At 45.7% G+C, this 21,262-nt stretch overlaps 1 protein-coding gene across 1 annotated transcript in view; it reads left to right on the forward strand.

The window, feature by feature from the left end:
* The first annotated feature begins 488 nt into the window (after positions 1-488).
* The window catches only part of RAB39B (RAB39B, member RAS oncogene family), a 68,602-nt gene continuing 47,828 nt past the window's right edge, over positions 489-21,262 (forward strand). Inside the window, exon 1 of the mRNA XM_086918482.1 lies at positions 489-1,198. Within this exon, the coding sequence (XP_086774608.1) occupies positions 984-1,198 (215 nt within the window). The 5' untranslated portion in view covers positions 489-983. The remainder of the gene's footprint in view (positions 1,199-21,262) is intronic.

Genomic DNA, 21,262 nt, shown 5'->3' on the forward strand with positions numbered 1-21,262 from the left:
CCTTCTTCAATACAAAGAAACAGGAACGGGGCGCTGGCCCGGCACCGGGGGCAGACGGGATAAAATCCGTGACATTTGTTCCATCGCAGATAGAAGCCGGATACGTGTGTCAGGAGAGACGCTGTCATGGGCTTTATAAAATGGAGGCGCCGTGCGTGTGACCTCTGAGCTGCGCACTGTGGGGCAGGGACGGAAACGGAATATCTCTCCAGGCAAAATCCGGGACCCCCAAATCTCCCCCTCCGGCCCCCACACACAGAACTTGTCTCTAAATATCTCTGCGTTTCTCCTCCACACAGGTTTAGTAAACATGTCATCTATCTAACACCGATACAAGAAGCGAATCATCTCTCTCCGAGTGTCTCCCCCTCACAGATGCAGGAAAACACAACATCTCTCCCACACGGGTCAAGGATAAACACTCTCCTGCAGTGATTTTGTAAGCTGAGCATCTCCCTACATTGGGCCAGCTGAGAGGAGGACTAAATGCACACAAGGATACACACTACCAAGGGAGCAGTGAGCTGGGGCTTGGCGTGCAGTTTGTATTTTGTTCTTGGCCATGGAGTGAGCTGGGAGGTTGGAGGCATACAGCTGCAGCTTAAGGTGTGAGGACTGCAGGCTGCCATATCTGCCACCGTGGGGATACAGACACTTGGCTGCAGCTGCTCCCCGCTCAAACCTTCTGTTTGCAGGTTTCTTTTATCACTGCTGGCATTAGTTGTCAGGGTGGGGTACAGACACACGGCTGCGGGGTCAGTGTGCTGCTACACACGCACGGCCGGGTGCGTAGGCCCTTCCCTTGGTGCTTTCAGCCAAAAGGAGGAGCGGGCGCCCCCTGCCGGCCGCGGACTCACATCGACCGACGCCGCGGACAGGGACCGGAGAGCAGCCGGGCCCCGAGCCTCCCGCCCGGGATGCGGAGCTAGCCTCGGCGCGGAGGACCGGCGTCGATTCCATTTGATTTTTGTTGCGAATCAAAGATGGAGGCCATTTGGCTCTACCAGTTCCGGCTGATCGTGATCGGGGACTCGACGGTGGGGAAGTCGTGCCTGATCCGCCGCTTCACCGAGGGCCGCTTCGCGCAGGTGTCCGACCCCACGGTGGGCGTGGACTTCTTCTCCCGGCTGGTGGAGATCGAGCCGGGCAAGCGCATCAAGCTGCAGATCTGGGACACCGCCGGCCAGGAGCGCTTCAGGTGAGGCCGCCGAGGGGGGAAGGGTGGCGGCAGGGTCGTCGGGGCGATGGAGGGGAAGAGTAGGCCTGGGTGACAGGCGAGCCGGGCCGCACCTTACCTCAGAGCGCTCCTTCTCCACACGCGGCCAGGTGTCCAATTCTGAGGAGAGGGAGTCGTCATTTTACAAACCAGTGCATTCTGGGAGTTGTAGTCTTCATTTGCTCCACTTGTGCCAAATGGCACAGGTTTGTAACAAAAAAACGAAATTCTTGACTTAATTCGATATAACGTGACCACAGGGTAGGCAGATCTGAAGACTACTGGAAATTCAGGGTTGAGGCAGTGGTATGCTGGCACACAAGACAGAGAAGAAATGGAGGGCCATGGGTGAGACCGGACTGAAAATTGGCAAATTTCTCTTCTCTATGTGCGGCTCCAGTCCAGGGTTTTCCCCTCAATTACGGGGCCGGTAGTCTTGTTTATTCCATTGTAAAACAGGACTACAAGTCTCAGAATAAAAAAAAAACCTGGAGTGGTGTAGAGCATCACATATGGACCCAAGAAACCTGACCGCTGAGTTTAGGGTTGGTGGCCATAGGGACGCTAGGACATCAAATTAAGGGGGGATTCTGCACACAGAAGTTGAGGATCACAGCAGCATTGGGATCTTAAATCAAGGACCATTGAAGAGGCAGGACCTGAGGTCAGAGAGCTCACATGCTATGAACATGTACCAGAAATAGAGGCAGACATTACAATTTCTAGATGAGAAATCAGTTCCTCCAAGCAAAGTGAACTACTTCGCTTGGTGGAACTGATTTCTTTTGTATAGTGTGTGCGGGTCAAATTATCTTTGCAAATGTTTGTTTTGGAAAGCTTTTTTCACATCATAGGAAACTAAAAGGGCCCTGTTTCCTTTGACCAACGCACCATATGTTAACAAAAATTCCCATAATATAAATAAGTGCAGTACTATATCATAGACCCTTTTTTGTAAATCATTTTGCAATTTCTAGATGACTCCATTTCACAGAAGACACAGTTCTTCTATTCCTGCTTTTGATTCAACGACCTCATGGATACTGGAAGTGGCAGTACTGACATAATTAACATGAACTACCACACTTAAGAGAAATTATTTGTAAAAAAAAAAATAATAATAATAAGGTAAAATATCAGCACAATGGCGTGGAGGTATCTGGTAACCTTTAGACGGGAGATGAAGAGAGGAGCAGGTACCAAAAGAAGAGCTGGATAAAAACACAAGTGAGCTGGGAAGATCTTAAGTGAGGAATATGTAGCGGAAGAGGAGCCAGTCATATGAGCAAGAGAGCCGGGGAGGTCAGTCATGAGAAGCAGGCGGTAGAAGAAGAGCTAGAATGGAGATTAATAGAACAAGGCAGGTCACAGATGAGCAGCATGTGCCAGGAGTAGGCCAGCACAGTTGATGGCAAAAGACCGTCTGGTAAGGCGCATCGGGCCAATGAAGTTAGCCAGGCAGGATAACAGCCTGCCAGGTAAGAATCATGAGAATAATGATGGAGTCAGGCCTGGACAACAAGTGAGATTCCTAGATGAGGAGCAGGAGGATAACAAGGGACGCAAAACTGGGCATCAAGAAAGAATGCCTGTTGCCGAGCATAGGCAGCAGGGGCCCCTAACCAAGCAAGATGTGAGGCCCCAGGATGAGCACGAATTTATGTAAGGAAACCTGGATCAGATATCTAGGAAGAAGCCTGGAGATAAAGGAAGAGACTTAAGGAGAGGAGCATGGAATCCTGAAGGGCCAGGACAGATGATCCAAGTACATTCAAAGTGAAAAACGAAGATAAGGAAGTGTGATAAAACCTGAGACCTGGGGTGCCCAGGAAGAGAAGTTGGGCTAGAGGTAAGCCAACAGTGGGAATGAGAGGGGTCTCTGATTGTGAAGGACAGGAAATGGGTCAAGCTATATCCAGGCATGGGAAGGTGCCCGTGCCTAACCAAAGGGCAGCCTTGGGGATGAGGAGCCGTTTAGAGTACAGGAGATTGCTTGAGATCCTAGAGCAATATGAATGGATCACAGGGAAGCCAGTACAAGAGGTCAAAAGTTTGGTCTGAGATGAAGAGTATGGGCCATGGGGGAGTCAGGGCCAGAAATAAAAGGAGAGAATGGGTGATGACAGTGGGCAAAGGAGTGTTGATTGAAGCCAAAGGGAGCCATGAGGTGAGAAGCAGGGACTATAAGTGGTAAGGAGATGAGATTAAGTGAGACACTGGATTATGGAACATAGTGGAGCAATGGCTTGAGATTAAGGAGGATCCTAGTATAAGGAATAGGTACAGTATGGAACACAGTACAAGAGTTCAGAAGAGACTGCATTGTGACGTATATTGACCAGGGTAGGGGGCTGTCAGATGATCAGTGGAGTCTCCAGGAGATAAAAGTAATGATCCCAGAGGAGATAGGATAAGATATTGAGTGAGAATGTTAGGGATCAAAGGAAGCGTATTGGGTGAGGAGCAGGGGCCTGGCATGGTATGACCGGAGAAAAGATGAGAATGTAGAGAGAAGAGGTGGGACTATACGAATGCTAGACCTTACAGGAGGAGAACGTACAAAAAGGCAGCCATGAAGATGCTAAATGAAACAAGACACTGGCTAAGGAGTAGGGGAAATCGAGGAACCAGGACCTGGGGTGGCGGTGGGACGAGTGTGGGCAGGGGATACAAGTGAGAATTTTGAGCAAGAGGCATGGACCAGAGGGGAACCGATCACCAGAAGGGATCCTTGAGGGAGGAGCATTTCACTGTAAGCAAGCCCAGACAGGTGAAACATTGGGTTTCTGGAATGATGAGCATGAACAGTAGGAGAGATGAAGAGACACAGGGAGCCGAGCTTTGACCATGGGTTAACCAGGGTGAGGAAGTCAACCACAACCCTATACAAAGAGGAGGGGCAGTGACGTCTATAGGGTGGACGATGAAGGGAGACCCTAAGCAAGAATCTTAGACCATAGAAAAGGCAAGTCTGAGATCAAACGAGATGTTGAGAGGTTAGAAGCATGGATTATTGAGTTGCCAGACTATTCAAGCGAGATCCTGGAGTGAGAACCATGGAGAATATGGGACCAAGAGAAGAAATCATGTGTCATTGGGTGATTAACATAGACATAGAGAGCAGGGTTGTAGGTCAAGTGTGACTGTGGTGAGATATAGAATCCTAGAGGAGCCACTACCAGAGAATCAGAGGGCAGGGAGATCCTTGTAGTCCTTGGGGGAGGACTACTGGAGTCCGGCTGGAGGTGCCTAGAGCTCCTGATTTACCTGAGAGGCAGAATTGTGAGCAGGGTATTAATCTGGGTGAGGAGCATGGGCTAGAGAGTAGAATAAATCGATACAGAAAAGGGGGTGGTGATGAACAGAGTGTCTGAATTAAGCAGACCACTCTTACCCAGTCCAAAGATCAGGGCTAAATCCATCACCGTTATTTATCTCACTGCCCCATCCCAGCTCAGAACCTGGCTATATGCAAATTAGTCTGTCCCTGGCCCAGTGCATCATGGGAACAGGGCAGACCAAACTACCAAGCCAATTCTTCACCAGAAAGGAAACAAGCTACCGGGGACCGGTTTCTGGCATTTCAGCCTCTTCGGCCCGGCTTGCTTGAATTCTGATGGAGCAGTGAGAAAGGGACTCATGTCTGAGTATACCCTGCCACACTTATAGTGGCCAAAATCGATACAGAAAAGGGGGTGGTGATGAACAGAGTGTCTGAATTAAGCAGACCACTCTTACCCAGTCCAAAGATCAGGGCTAAATCCATCACCGTTATTTATCTCACTGCCCCATCCCAGCTCAGAACCTGGCTATATGCAAATTAGTCTGTCCCTGGCCCAGTGCATCATGGGAACAGGGCAGACCAAACTACCAAGCCAATTCTTCACCAGAAAGGAGACAAGCTACCGGGGACCGGTTTCTGGCATTTCAGCCTCTTCGGCCCGGCTTGCTTGAATCCTGATGGAGCAGTGAGAAAGGGACTCATGTCTGAGTATACCCTGCCACACTTATAGTGGCCAAAATCGATACAGAAAAGGGGGTGGTGATGAACAGAGTGTCTGAATTAAGCAGACCACTCTTACCCAGTCCAAAGATCAGGGCTAAATCCATCACCGTTATTTATCTCACTGCCCCATCCCAGCTCAGAACCTGGCTATATGCAAATTAGTCTGTCCCTGGCCCAGTGCATCATGGGAACAGGGAAGACCAAACTACCAAGCCAATTCTTCACCAGAAAGGAGACAAGCTACCGGGGACCGGTTTCTGGCATTTCAGCCTCTTCGGCCCGGCTTGCTTGAATCCTGATGGAGCAGTGAGAAAGGGACTCATGTCTGTTTAATTCAGAGACTCTGTCCCTCACCACCCCTTGTTGTAAATATTTTTGTATGGTGCAGTGAGCTAAAAAACGGTGTTGGATCTAGCCCTGATCTCTTGACTGGGTGAGAGTATTCTGTTTAATTCAGAGACTCTGTCCCTCACCACCCCTTGTTGTAAATATTTTTGTGGCTTGTTTCCTTCCCAGTGTAAGAATTGGCTTTTGTAGTTTGGTTTGCCCTGTTCCCATCATGCACTGGGACAGGAACAGACTAATTTGCATACAGCCAGGTTCTGAAACTGGGATGGTGCAGTGAGCTAAAAAACGGTGTTGGATCTAGCCCTGATCTCTTGACTGGGTGAAAGTATTCTGTTTAATTCAGAGACTCTGTCCCTCACCACCCCTTGTTGTAAATATTTTTGTCCACCCTAAGCGTGGAAGGGTATACTCAGATGTGAGTCCCTTGCTCATTGCACCATCAGGATTCAAGCAAGCTGGGCCGAAGAGGCTGAAATGCCAGAAACCGGTCCCCGGTAGCTTGTTTCCTTCCCAGTGTAAGAATTGGCTTTTGTAGTTTGGTTTGCCCTGTTCCCATCATGCACTGGGGCAGGAACAGACTAATTTGCATACAGCCAGGTTCTGAAACTGGGATGGTGCAGTGAGCTAAAAAACGGTGTTGGATCTAGCCCTGATCTCTTGACTGGGTGAGAGTATTCTGTTTAATTCAGAGACTCTGTCCCTCACCACCCCTTGTTGTAAATATTTTTGTCCACCCTAAGCGTGGAAGGGTATACTCAGATGTGAGTCCCTTGCTCATTGCACCATCAGGATTCAAGCAAGCCGGGCCGAAGAGGCTGAAATGCCAGAAACCGGTCCCCGGTAGCTTGTTTCCTTCCCAGTGTAAGAATTGGCTTTTGTAGTTTGGTTTGCCCTGTTCCCATCATGCACTGGGACAGGAACAGACTAATTTGCATACAGCCAGGTTCTGAAACTGGGATGGTGCAGTGAGCTAAAAAACGGTGTTGGATCTAGCCCTGATCTCTTGACTGGGTGAGAGTATTCTGTTTAATTCAGAGACTCTGTCCCTCACCACCCCTTGTTGTAAATATTTTTGTCCACCCTAAGCGTGGAAGGGTATACTCAGATGTGAGTCCCTTGCTCATTGCACCATCAGGATTCAAGCAAGCCGGGCCGAAGAGGCTGAAATGCCAGAAACCGGTCCCCGGTAGCTTGTTTCCTTCCCAGTGTAAGAATTGGCTTTTGTAGTTTGGTTTGCCCTGTTCCCATCATGCACTGGGACAGGAACAGACTAATTTGCATACAGCCAGGTTCTGAAACTGGGATGGTGCAGTGAGCTAAAAAACGGTGTTGGATCTAGCCCTGATCTCTTGACTGGGTGAGAGTATTCTGTTTAATTCAGAGACTCTGTCCCTCACCACCCCTTGTTGTAAATATTTTTGTCCACCCTAAGCGTGGAAGGGTATACTCAGATGTGAGTCCCTTGCTCATTGCACCATCAGGATTCAAGCAAGCCGGGCCGAAGAGGCTGAAATGCCAGAAACCGGTCCCCGGTAGCTTGTTTCCTTCCCAGTGTAAGAATTGGCTTTTGTAGTTTGGTTTGCCCTGTTCCCATCATGCACTGGGACAGGAACAGACTAATTTGCATACAGCCAGGTTCTGAAACTGGGATGGTGCAGTGAGCTAAAAAACGGTGTTGGATCTAGCCCTGATCTCTTGACTGGGTGAGAGTATTCTGTTTAATTCAGAGACTCTGTCCCTCACCACCCCTTGTTGTAAATATTTTTGTCCACCCTAAGCGTGGAAGGGTATACTCAGATGTGAGTCCCTTGCTCATTGCACCATCAGGATTCAAGCAAGCCGGGCCGAAGAGGCTGAAATGCCAGAAACCGGTCCCCGGTAGCTTGTTTCCTTCCCAGTGTAAGAATTGGCTTTTGTAGTTTGGTTTGCCCTGTTCCCATCATGCACTGGGACAGGAACAGACTAATTTGCATACAGCCAGGTTCTGAAACTGGGATGGTGCAGTGAGCTAAAAAACGGTGTTGGATCTAGCCCTGATCTCTTGACTGGGTGAGAGTATTCTGTTTAATTCAGAGACTCTGTCCCTCACCACCCCTTGTTGTAAATAGAGAGTAGAATAAGGCATAACAACAAAAGGGAATACTGGAGTAAAACATATCCCCAACAGTGAAACCAGGATAAAATATTAAATGTCAATCTGGAGGAACTTGAACATCTGGGAACAATGACAAGAGAACAACTTAGGGTGAGACACGTGGGCTCTAGGGAAGTCCTAACCAGAGATTAAAGGAGTCTCTAGTATGGGAAGCATGCATAACAATGTAAAACAGAAAGCAGGGGAAACAATGTGGGTGGGAAACCTCGCCCACAGGACAGTCAGACTCAGATGGAGAACTGAAAGAATAATGTGCAGTACATGGCTAGGTGCAGCGATCAGGTAAGTCCTAAGTCTAGGGAGACACAAACAGTGGGAAATAAGGAAACACAAATTCAAGTTAGACGAGGAGTCTGAATCGTAGATGATCAGGGAATGGAGATTAAAGGAGAATCTCTGTTGAGGAGCAGTGAGCCTAACCAAGCCAGGAACGACCTCTGGAGAGATCAAGTGTTAAAGACTGTGGCCAAGGAGAGGATGGAACAGAGCATCTGCGTATGAACATTGACTGTATGGTAGGAGTGAGGTGAGGATAAGAAAGATGAGGTAGGGGCAAACCATGCATTGGATTACAAAGTGAGGAACAATAGCCATAAAGAACACGTTGGTCACAATGACTGGGCATCAGGCCAGGTCTAAGAGATTAACATGGAGAACCAAAGTAGCAGATTAAGTGTTAGCCTGTGAGGTGCACAGCTGGCCACAAAGAATCCCCTACAGGTGAGCTGCATTGGCTCCTGGAAGGCTCCCTGATGCAACCATTTGAGTGCATTTGGGTGTATGATTCTATGTAGTACTGAAGAGTGGGGTGTGGATTGATTCATGGTCATGTACAAAGTGAGGGGGAGGAGAGCATCTTTGCTTACAACCCATGGATAGTAAGTTGGAAGATTCCTTAATGTTGCCTAATGAGATGAGACACTCCCTTGAGACCCTCTAGGGTGAATAGTCGCACTTTATTAGATCACAGATTGATTGATTGATTGAGATCCCTCTAAAAAGATGCATTTTCAGCTCCTTTCTGTAATGGAGGCAAGATAGCACAATCTCATACTCAATGGATTGTTGCTCAAGATTCTAAGTATAGACCTTGAGAAGACTGGTCTTCTGACGTTTTCACCCATTTATTTACAGCCTGTGAATGTGATGGCAGCGATGTGTATATTGCACTAGTCTCCTGTGTTGATAGTTACAGCCTTGCAGACTGCACCGCATGTCATGTAGATGGTGTGAGCCTCTAGGAGGAGACAGTGTGTTGCTGTATGCCTAAAGTGAGAATCTCTCAGAACACACTCTGGTCCTGTTTTGAAAGGAGTGACTGTATAATAAAGTTCAGAAATTAGTGCTTAGACAGGTTGGAGTGGGAGGAGTGGAGTTCTCAGGGGTTCATCACCAGATGTTAGGCAAATAACTTGCTGAGTTGGTTGTTAGAGGATACTTACAAACAAAAGGGGCAGGGAAAGCAAAGAGGGTATATTGTGTTTGTGCTGTTCATGGTCTGAACTTGGGAGTTTTAAAAAGAGATGTGAGACTTCTTAGACCCTTTAGACCACCAAAGGCATTGAGAAGATCAACAAGATATGGCATGGCATTTGAATGAATGACCTTATGTACATAGTAAGCAAACAGGAACAAATGGAAAAGGAGGGATAGATATCTGAATAATTAACTAATAGGGGACTGTTAATTCTCCTATATAAGTGACACTTGTCCACTCATCTTTATAGATAAAGATACCATCACGACTATTTGAAGACGTGATTACATATTTTATTTATCGTAATCACACTGAATCATTATCCAGTAATTTCTTTAAATTTCAAATTTACAATATACATAAATATACATACATATGTACACAGATATATACAACAAAGAAAGACAAAATACACCAAATTTGTACAAGAAGCACGTAATCACAAACAATTCCTTCTTCACCCAGAAAAAATTATTAAAGCAAAGGCTAAGTGTCCTATTAATTCTAGGAAGTACACTCCGAGGTAGTCAGACACAATCGGTTCAAAAAGGAAGATGGAGAGCCTAAATATAACGAATGTGTCAATGGGTATAATTCCACTTTGATTTCAAGGTTAGATCAGACTCCTTTTTATGGAAAGTGTTGACGTGGTCGCGTTTCGGCCTTCCAACAACCCTGGCCTCCTCAGGAAAGGGTAATAAAAGAACCTATAAAAATACATACAACAAAATGTATACCTTCTTACAACAATCTATCATACTCTCTGTGCCCCCATCAACCAGATTCCACCTCAGTCACCAGCAGAGAAAGCAATAATAAATAAAACAGAAGTTCAAGTGGCCAAAACTTGACCAATAAGAAACAGACTAATAGAAAAGTCTCAGACCCTCAACCTCTCTAAGGTTACAGATCTAAAGTGGGTAAGGGAGAGGATACTATGGTGTACTACAACTATAACAGGGGTGCACTTAAACAACCCAAAACATGCACTAGGACCTGGGAATCCAGTGATCCCCAAAAAGCAAAACAAATGAAAAGGAAAAGGGCTAATCAACCGGTCTAAAAGGGACTAACTCGCATGCAGTGTGGAAAAGGCGGACTCACAAAAGGCAACTTACTAATGTTGATCCAATTATGCAGAACCCTTCGTGAGGTCTCACAGGATGGAGAAATTCTACAGTGGAAACAATGTAAAGGCGGGCTATAGACACCTGTAATTTATATAACAAACAGATCACAAACCAAAGAAAACCCCATCTCCGAGGTATCCTACCTTCTAAATGGCGAAAAACGCCTGTGTGGAACACTCTCACAGGTCGCTTAATCTGAGTAACAAATATCCCAGGTTCAAAACTGTAAGGGAAACTGTAAAGAGATACAGGGGGTCAACTTTTGTACAAAGTGGCATATTTTTAATTTTGAGTGCAGCCGAAATGGGACACCAATGCAACTTGTGAAGTTAAAGGATAATGTGGTCCAATATACCTCCAGATAGTTTCTACCACTAGTATTAGCTGCTGTCACATTCTACTACTTACAAGTATATACCTGTAAATGTCAATCCTTAGTACACAAGATGCATCTAGACAGGCGAGCTGAGCTCTGATGAATGCCTTTTCTCATGAAATTCTCTCTCACAGGTTTATGATCAATTACTATTACAAATGTTGTTCTACAAATAAAATGTCACATTTTCTGATGGCTCTCCAGTGACTTAAACAACTCCCTATCAATCGGCAAGTAACAGATTCCATTCACACCGAATACTCCTTGAAGGAAAAGCTTAGGATAGCAACTAATTCCTAAATACTAACATTAGTAATAAAGCCACAATCAAACTGTGGATTCAAACCATGGTTCATGCCCTTCAATCATAGTACTTTTTCAGTGTTTTACTTTGCTCTGTTAAATTCATTCTTCTATTCAGAGGACTGTTAAATTGCATTTGTTTGTTTCCTTGTACAAGCTGTCCTACGTGTGAAGTTTTATAACATTCTGCCATCAACTCCTTCTTTGGACATGGGCCTGTCTAAATTAGCTGATCTCTCAGATACTCCATTATGTCCTTCCCTAGTTTACATCTCCTTCTTTGGACATGGGCCTGTCTAAATTAGCTGATCTCTCAGATACTACATTATGTCCTTCCCTAGTTTACATCTATAAGCTCTTCATGTGAAAACCTGGCACGTGTATAAATTGCACACTTTTAAAATCTTCTAAAAAATCAGCACAGCATTTTTGAAAAAATCTACTCTCTGGAGATGGCCTGGCATTATTTTCATCACACATTGAGACACTGACAGCATCCTCGGGAACCAGAAAGCTCCTCAGAACACAATAGCAATTGTTACTTAATCCAGGTGCACAATGAGGTCAGATCCTAAATGTAGAAAACTCCAGGCACCAATGTTATTTACATTGATGAGTGCTAACTAGTTCACTGCCACACATCTATTACGATTACTAAAACCAATGCACAATCTATGTGTAGTCTCGTGATTTTACAATGGCCACTGTAGGTAATCATCCAGTTGTCTCTACTGGGTCTATTGGACGCTCATTACGTAATATTTTAAGTTTTTCTAAAACCACAGTTCTCACTCCCAAATCCCATTCCTTACTTATCTGACACTGCTCTCCCCTGAATTCCATCTGTCTGGTGTACTAGTCCTTTTCGCATCCTACTGTTTATCAGTATGCACATTCTCAAAACATAGGAAACCAGCTCAAATCTTTACAGATTTGAGCTGGAGGTATGGCTTGGGATCAAATTTAATTCTGAGATTATTTAGTTGTAGTCCACCTAAAATATTGTCACCAGTCACAGAAATATCAGTTTTACATAGAATAAATCTATCTTGATTTGCAGTAATTATTCATACTTTAAAACATATCTTCCTTGATTTTGACCTAAACAATTTCAGGGCACAAGTCCTGTTCTTCAACTTCATTTTCTTCAGCATTTTATTGGAAACTATTGTAAGTTTTGACCCTGAGTCCACCAATATTGTTATTGTAGACCATTAGCTCTCATACTACCTTACAGACTCTTTACATCATTAATCTTTCACCTCCTGCACTACCTTTACACACTTTCTCCATTTCATGTACATCTCTATCATTCCACTCATATTGAATTTTGCAGCACTTTTCAAAATTCCCTTTCTTCCCATGATTTTACACAACACTTTCTATCCAGGGCACTGCTTGTTTTTTGTTATGTGGGACGGACTCCCACATGTAAAACATAACTTGATTTGTAACTGTTTTACTTCTTTAACTTTATACATATTCTGGCTTTAGCTATTAGGCCGTGATAACTATTACTCTTACTTTTTTTTTTTTTTTTACATTTGTTTATTGATTTTTCATAATTGCAATTCACATCAGTTTACATCGTTGTATCACAGTACAGTTTTGATTCAATAAGTTGCCCTCAGCAGGTTTGCAACACAGCATGTCTCAAATTAAAACATCAGAAATTTACTTAACATTGCAAGAATACTCTTACTTTTTCTTTAAACATCATTCTCTTTATACTTCAGTAAGCCAATGGTTATCTTTCAACCACAGTCCTTATCATGCTATCTTGTTGCTACACTGCAGCATAAATTGGTCTCTAATTTCTTCTTTCATACTCGCACCATACTTGTAGGTAGATGCTAGTCTGTGTAAATGACTGTTAATACTTTTCACTTTCTACCGACCTCTACTGGTCGTGCCAAAATGGTGTCTAAAGTAACAACTCACTCATGGATTGTGAAGCAAGGCCAATTTCGTTTGGCAAACCAAAAAGCATTTAAACCATCTGCATCCTACCTAGATACTTTTGAAACAAAATTCAGGCGCCTCATGCCTTGGAACTAAACAGTGCATTATCAAAGCTGCTTTTCTCAAACAGTACATAACCAATGGTGTTTTTTGAGGATCCGGCGTATACGATGGAGGGATGGCTCATGGGTCGTATTAATCTCCCCCACCTGCTTTATGGGGGCAAAGCAGTGACACCTCTGCCCGCTGTCACTAGTTGTTCTATCAATTTGGGTAGATGCGACGAAGCCGATGGGTTGGCCGGGTAGACTCACGCTGGAGACTCTTTTGTGGCGGGGGCTAGAATCCCACAGGTTGTTGAACAATATGGCTTCCAGGCTTGCTATACTATAGGCGTATCTTTGTTGGGTGACGTGTTACATAATGGGTCATTGAAATCCTTCCAAGACTTACCGACGGAGTATAATTTGCACCCCAAACAGTTCTTCTGATATCTTCAGCTCCAGCATGCACCTCCATACAGTGCGTAGAGGACATTCCTGAACAGCGGCGCTCCTCCACTATTGCGGAGGAGCATTGCCCCCCTGCCAGCTGCCTCAAAACGGTAGGAAAGGAAAAAAAGGTAATAAACCGGTTTTATCATAGTTTTATTTTTCCTTTCCTGCCGAGTCTTTGGGGGCGGGCCATGGAGATGACAGGCTGCAGGAGGAGTGGTAATTACACTTTAATCAGGGGGCACAACGGATTGGCCGGTCATCTCAGGCAAGCCAAAACATAATGCGCACCTAAGCTGTCTCCAACCCTAGCTGTGTTGCCAGGCTGGAGACAGCAGTCACAGGATCCCAATCTCACTGGGAGTGCAAACACAGAGCACTCAGGCCAATCCTGACACTGATTTCAGCAGCATGAGAGCAGTGTCCGGATTGGCCGCAGTGGAGTCTGGGTGCCTCTGCCTGCAGAGGAGAGCGGCAGAAGAGCAAGACACGGCCGGCTGCAGGTAAGTTATTTCTTTTAAAAAAGTTATTTGTCATCCATCTTCCCCCGTCCCCTTCCCCCCCCGCCCGCCACTCTTCGACAACACCAACCGTTACTGTTTCCCAATATTTGCCCCTGGAAGTAAAGATCCTTCTCACTAACATCAGCAACCTCAAATTGTCCGCCATATACCAAATGCTACTCTGCAACTTGCTTGATTCGATGACGAGGGAGCATGGCCTGTGACTGCTGGAGAACGAGGTTGGCACAAGGCTGCGGCTGCTCCCAGTGAAGCAGTGATAGCTTCCTAGTTTTGCTTAATTCAGTTCAAGCCCCTACACCACATTTACCTCACTAGTGCCAGACTGCTTAGGATGGGGTTGATAGCCACGGAAAGTTGCCTACATTGTGACGAATCAGGCGGCGACCTGCTTCATACATTTTTGCACTTCCCCGTCCTTTCACACTTTTGGAGCGGGGTCCAGGGACAATTAAAGAGCATACTGGGCTGAAGGATACCCAGGGATCCAAAACTCATTATCTTACATATCACCGAAGATCAAGAGGGAAATAGGTATTGGAGGGCGCTGTTCTGGTTTGGCCTGATGATTGCAAAGCGAAACATAGTACAAGCCTGGAAGGGTGTGGAGGCCCCTTCCGTTGCAAGGTCGGCCATGGATATGGACCATAGTATGGGCTTGAAACGCCTGGTCTATGTACTGAAGGGGTGCCTGAAGAAACACCCCAAGATTTGGAAAGACTGAACTGGCCATAGGGGTATATGCTGGAGCCCTGCCCGGCCGCAGCGTGGTCCACGAATGGGGAGGTGTGTTTGAGCGATGAGGTCTGCACTGTTCATGCAACTCCACGCCACCACACATGTTAGCCCTTCACTGCAAAGCTCCATTTGTGTGAAATGTAGAGTCCTAGTAACAAGATATAAAACTGGTCTAAAAGACTCGGACCGTTGGAGAACCAAATTAAAACTTCATGAACCAGGACACAAGTGACTCGAGATTTCAGGATGAAGGTTGGCTGAAAGCATCCAAAGTTCACAGAAAAATGCTGTGCTTGGCAAGAATGCTGCAGGCCAGTAGGGAAAAATGGTTGAATGAGTTACCTTCGCCCTAGTGTTTCCTATTCTTTCAAATATACATAGAGTAGGTTTTGTATTTGAAGTTCCACACATAGCATGTCAATAAAGCGTAGTTTATATAAGATGAAGCGTAGAAGTAACGACCCATTGTTATACGGGTCTCAACTCTTTTCAATCCTTCTTCCAGAATCCTGCCTACTTCATCAAGGAATTTGTAGCAAGGATCCTTCCACAATGAAACGAGCAGGAGCCAGTCAATCAATCAATCACAATACTTTATTCGGTATGAAGAAATACCATAAAAATACAAATAAAATACATCATGAAAAAAAACAGAATACAGCAGCATAAAATAGTACATATTGAGTTCATCCATGATTAAGAACCCCCCCTGATCAAATTCAATCTTTAGGAGCATTCGATGACTAACATCACTGGCCACTTATGTTCACCTAGTACCCCTTGTTGTTCTTAGCCTGACAGCTGTCCTTAAAAAAATTATGGCACAGAACAGGGTTAATACATCTGTGGACAATTTTAAAAATAACAGGGCCACCTTTGCATGTTTAAATCTAGCTTTCTTTAAAATACTTAAAAAAAGAAACTCCTAGGTTGTGACTAAAAAGGACATAATAAAACAAAGTGAAGTGTATCCTGTGGAGACCGATGGTCGCAGCCACCCGGACCCTTGAACTCTATAGATTTATAGATGAATAAACGGGGCAAAATATTAACCCTAAACCGCGTCATTATAAATCTGTCGTGGGCATTATGGAAATAAGATAAGTAAGGCTGCTTATCTTCCCTAAGTGTTATGGTATGCTCGAGAAACTGGTCCTTGACCAGGGCCTTATCCTGCATAGATATTTTTGTAGGGTTATTAAAAAGATCTGCGCATCCTATATTGAGCCATGGAATATTCAACGCCTGGTCGCGGGCGAGGCGGTCTGCTATGATCTGCCTGCTAAATGTGGCCTCCGTATTTGCCCAGAGTTTGACCCAGCAGACTAGGGGTTTGACTTCCAGCCTGCCCCTGATGTAACTAACGCCAAGTTCTTCATGGATAATGTGGGATGGTGTACTCTGAAGCACTTTGAGTAAGCACCGTAGGTACTTGTTTTCCTTTTCTAGATGCTGCGCATCAATAAATCCCCATACCTCGCTTCCATAGAGTATTTGGCACAACACATAAAACTGTATAATCTCAAAATTTGCTCCGGTGACCAACGGCCTAAACTTCGTGCAAAGTTCATGATCGACTCAGAGCCACTAGATAACCTACTGCATTTCTCCTCTAGAAGACCTTTACAACTTAAACGTCCATCAAATAAAATCCCCAGGTACGAAAGAAAATGCACCTTTCCCAAGAGGTGAGAGCCAAACATGTAATCATACTTTTTGCTTGGTTTTTTGCCAACTTCCATGATGAACAACTTGGATAGATTGGGGGACAAGTCTAAGTTCTCCATGAAGGAGACAAAGCTGTCTATTAGACTCTGAAGCCCTTTGGATGTACGGGCAAGAAGAACCGCGTCATCTGCATAAAGCAGGACAGGAATCCCTCTTGAGCGAATCCTCAGTGTGTCAAACTTTAAAGTGCAAAGTGCCTGATCTAGACTATTTATGTACAAGGTGAATAAAAAAGGGGCCAGAATGCAACCCTGTCTGACCCCCGTTTAAGCATGGAAAAGGGTCGGTGGTACTTCCCTCCTGGTTGTATCTAACTGTAGCGGTAGTGTCTTGATGTAAAACATTTAAGATGTTAATAAGACCGGGGTCCACACCAAGGCCACCCATAATTTACAGCGATTAACTCGGTCAAAAGCTGCCGTCAAGTCCATGAATGCCAGGTACACAGTTTCTTGACTAACAATAGTGTACTTGGCTACCAATAAGTATAAGTTAAGGCATTGATCGGTGGTTGACTTTCCTGGCCTACCTCAGCCCAATCCATTAATCGACTGAGGATAACCAATACTAAAACTTTTGCTGACACATCAATTAAGGAAATTGGACCGTAACAAAGTGGGCTATCCTTGTTGCCTTTTTTGAAAATGAGTACAATCGTGGCTGTGGACCAGGATGGCAGCATGCCTGTGTCTACCGCTTAGTTAATAACTCTGGTCAAGATTGGTGCCCAAAAGTCTACTTTGCTCAAAAAAAGATCAGGTGGGATCCCGTCAGGACCCGGAGCCTTGTTTCGGGACAGGCCTTCAATCCTTGCCTTGATCTCTCCCAGAGAGAAAATTGTCGGGTTGCTGATCTGCTCCCCCCCATCATCCTCCAACTGGGCCTCAGCCAGGCGGTGGTTATAGCGCCCATAAAAATGATCATGCCATGACTATGGCAGGATATTATTGGCTACCTCAGGTTTATTTGCCTCTTGGAAGCAAGGATCATTTATAACTTTCCAAAAGGCAGTTGTATCCTTCAGCTCTATTGATTCCCTTAGATCCTCCCAAGCCTGATTTTGTAGTTTGGATTTATAGGCTTTTACTGCCAATTTGTAATTTAACCTACAAAGAATCACCCTGCTCTTGCCTCTTGGGGAGGATTTTTGAGCAACTTTCAGCTCTCTCAGGGCAAAGGAGCACTGTTGGTCAAACCACTTTGGGTAATTCGATCTAGCTTTATGCGTTGTGGTCCTAAGTAGACCGTCCAATTAATTGGGCAACACCCTCGAATGCCCTAACTAAGTCTACCCCCTCCACGTTTGTATCTAGACAGTCCGCAGTGAGCCTTTTACCATCTTTCACTAAAGCTCTATAAAAAGCTTCACATTTACCCTGTGACCATCTCAACCTCCTGCCTTGATCTGTGGCGCATGCCACCCCCCTCCCCCCACTCTGGGTGGGTGGGTCCTTGCTGGGATTTAGCTCCACAAGGGACATGACTAGAGGATTGTGGTCACTGAAGATGCTCAGACATATTTTAAAACCTGTGACCCATTTTTTAAGTGTTTTGGAGACCAGGATAAAATCAATAAAAGAAATACTTCCTCTGCCTTTGAATGTAGCGTGTACCCTTTTATCCTTCCCAACGTCAGCCAGATCCATGGTGTGAGTAAGGGCATGTGTATTTAGTGAATTGCATAATACCCTTCCCTCCTTTGTGTGTTCCATGTGCGGGCCCTCTTCTAGAGTACACGATGACCAGTTCCCCCCATCAACATTCAAATTTGGACACAAATGACAGTTAACGCCGCCAGCTAAAACTAAGTCGGGCATCATCGCCCCTCGCTCCTGTATGTGAGCGAGCCTACTCTCCAACTCATCCACTCTTGCAGTACTCTGGCCCGGTAAGATCACGTTATAAAAATTAATAAAAATTAACTTGTGGCCCTTGTTATGAAACCTAAGCCCCATCATAAAGTCTGAGTTCCAACCTAAATCAGACATAAATTATCAGCCCTCCCCTAGCTCTCCCTGACTCTGCCTTACATGCTGATACAAAAAAGGTTTTGTAACCCTCAGGAGCCAGTCACAATATAGCACATCTCCTAAAACCTATAGCAAAAGAGTCCCACGAGAAAATGCTGGCGCTCAACACAATGTAACAAAACACAGTCTCAAAATCTTTGGTCTCTCTGATGGCAAAGTATTTATCAATACCTGCAAATCTTGGTAGTCCAACACAGTTGCCCTCCATTCGTCTTCAGATATACTCCTGCCACAAGACACCTCCAGTCCTACTACCAACCAACCATTATCCTCATCACACTTGTCATTATCCAATGGTAACCATGAGAGACAGTCCGCATTGACATTCTTAACTTCCGGCACGTATTTAACATATGGCTGAGATACCCGCCACCCCCTCTCAACACGATCCCAAAAGAAGGGAAACCGGAAACAGTTCTTCAAAGTTTTTGGATGTGGGAGGGAGTGACCCTCCCGCGGCCGTATTTATTAAAACAAAAAATTAAACATTAAACGTTTCATATTATGTACAATTTCATTATCACATTTGCGATGTTTGGCTAATCTTAACATATTCTCTAATACAGAGGTTCTCCTAGCCGAACTAGCATCCTACAGAAACATTCTCTATAAACACTGAAATTGTACATCCTAACGTTTAAGGGCCAACGGCAAGGTCATAACCGGTGTCAAGATCCCTAACCAGACTTACCCCTCCCACTTGGGAAGGGCGACAGCACAGAGGCTTACCTCAAGTGCAACTACTAACAATTTCCCTTGACTTGTCGGGGGCACTTAAGACTCGACGCCATTTAAAGGTCGTTCGAATACTTGTGTGTGGTATCTAGAAGGTATCGTGGACCTCCCCCCACCCCACACAACTTACCGCATCTGCCGTCGCAGATGACCCTGGCCCCGGGAAATTCCTCAGGAGGGGGCTGTAACCCCTCCTACACAGGAAGGGGCCTTGACCGCCTTTCCTTAACTTCCGGCGACCCGCCCTTAGACGGGACCGCCTCCCCATTGAGGGGCCAATGGCCACCTCCCCCGAGCGCTCCCATCCGTGTTGGGTGACGCCCACTCATAGGGATCTACCAATTAGTGCTCACCGATCATGACCTTACCGCCTACCAAAAATAAATACGACAATTCGAACTTATGAAAACATTGGTCGCTACGACCGAAAGAGCATGCTCAAAAAGCAACACTACATCAAGTCCTTTTAATCGTAACAACCTAAATGATATTCACCATACTTTATTATGAAAAACAACAAAACTGATACTTTCACAACCTGTAAACGAAAAAGGAAGAACATACTTAGAAAATCCACTTTATTGCACAACAACTTGCTGTCCTCAGGGGCTGGTGGGTGGGTCAAAATTGGCTCTTTGTTCTGTCCCGAGCTCACGTGTAGCGAGGAGGTGCAGCTTCGGAGCACAAGAACAAGAGGACGTCTTCTGGCCTTGCGTCTCCTTTTATCCGTCTTCAGGGCGGGCGTAAACCCGCCCCTGCCCGTCCCGAGGGCGTGGCTGGCTGCGTCAGTGTCTAGGCCAGCCCACTCTAGGGCGGGAACAGGCGCGCCCCGGCTACGCCGCTTCGGGCATACCAGCCGAGACGCGCCTCCCGCCCAAAAATGGCTTCCCGGGGGGATCGAGGCACTCCGCCATACGTTCGGGGGGACCGAGTGGTCGCCCCTTTCCATATGGCTGAGATACCCGCCACCCCCTCTCAACACGATCCCAAAAGAAGGGAAACCGGAAACAGTTCTTCAAAGTTTTTGGATGTGGGAGGGAGTGACCCTCCCGCGGCCGTATTTATTAAAACAAAAAATTAAACATTAAACGTTTCATATTATGTACAATTTCATTATCACATTTGCGATGTTTGGCTAATCTTAACATATTCTCTAATACAGAGGTTCTCCTAGCCGAACTAGCATCCTACAGAAACATTCTCTATAAACACTGAAATTGTACATCCTAACGTTTAAGGGCCAACGGCAAGGTCATAACCGGTGTCAAGATCCCTAACCAGACTTACCCCTCCCACTTGGGAAGGGCGACAGCACAGAGGCTTACCTCAAGTGCAACTACTAACAATTTCCCTTGACTTGTCGGGGGCACTTAAGACTCGACGCCATTTAAAGGTCGTTCGAATACTTGTGTGTGGTATCTAGAAGGTATCGTGGACCTCCCCCCACCCCACACAACTTACCGCATCTGCCGTCGCAGATGACCCTGGCCCCGGGAAATTCCTCAGGAGGGGGCTGTAACCCCTCCTACACAGGAAGGGGCCTTGACCGCCTTTCCTTAACTTCCGGCGACCCGCCCTTAGACGGGACCGCCTCCCCATTGAGGGGCCAATGGCCACCTCCCCCGAGCGCTCCCATCCGTGTTGGGTGACGCCCACTCATAGGGATCTACCAATTAGTGCTCACCGATCATGACCTTACCGCCACAGGTCCGGATAGTTGACCGGCTATCCGGACCCCCCACCAAACTCCTACCTAAAGGTCATGTTTTAACGATTTTAACCAAGCTAGGAAGTCACCTATGAGTAACTCATTGCCCACCCTCGACAAATGCACACCATCCCCCAAATACATACTGTCATCATTAATATAACTATGCGAGATCGAATGCAATGTCTTGGAACGGAACAACCGACTCACTTTGTTATTCAATTTTTTAACGGAATGATTCAAAGCAGGGATCGAGATAGCCCCCCGCCACACTTTTCGTGGGATCATATGAGACCACGCAATTGTACACCCCGGAACTCTCCTTGCTAACCAAC

This window comes from Lissotriton vulgaris, chromosome 4_1, assembly GCF_964263255.1.
Source record: "Lissotriton vulgaris chromosome 4_1, aLisVul1.2, whole genome shotgun sequence".
Taxonomy (NCBI): Eukaryota; Metazoa; Chordata; class Amphibia; order Caudata; family Salamandridae; genus Lissotriton; species Lissotriton vulgaris.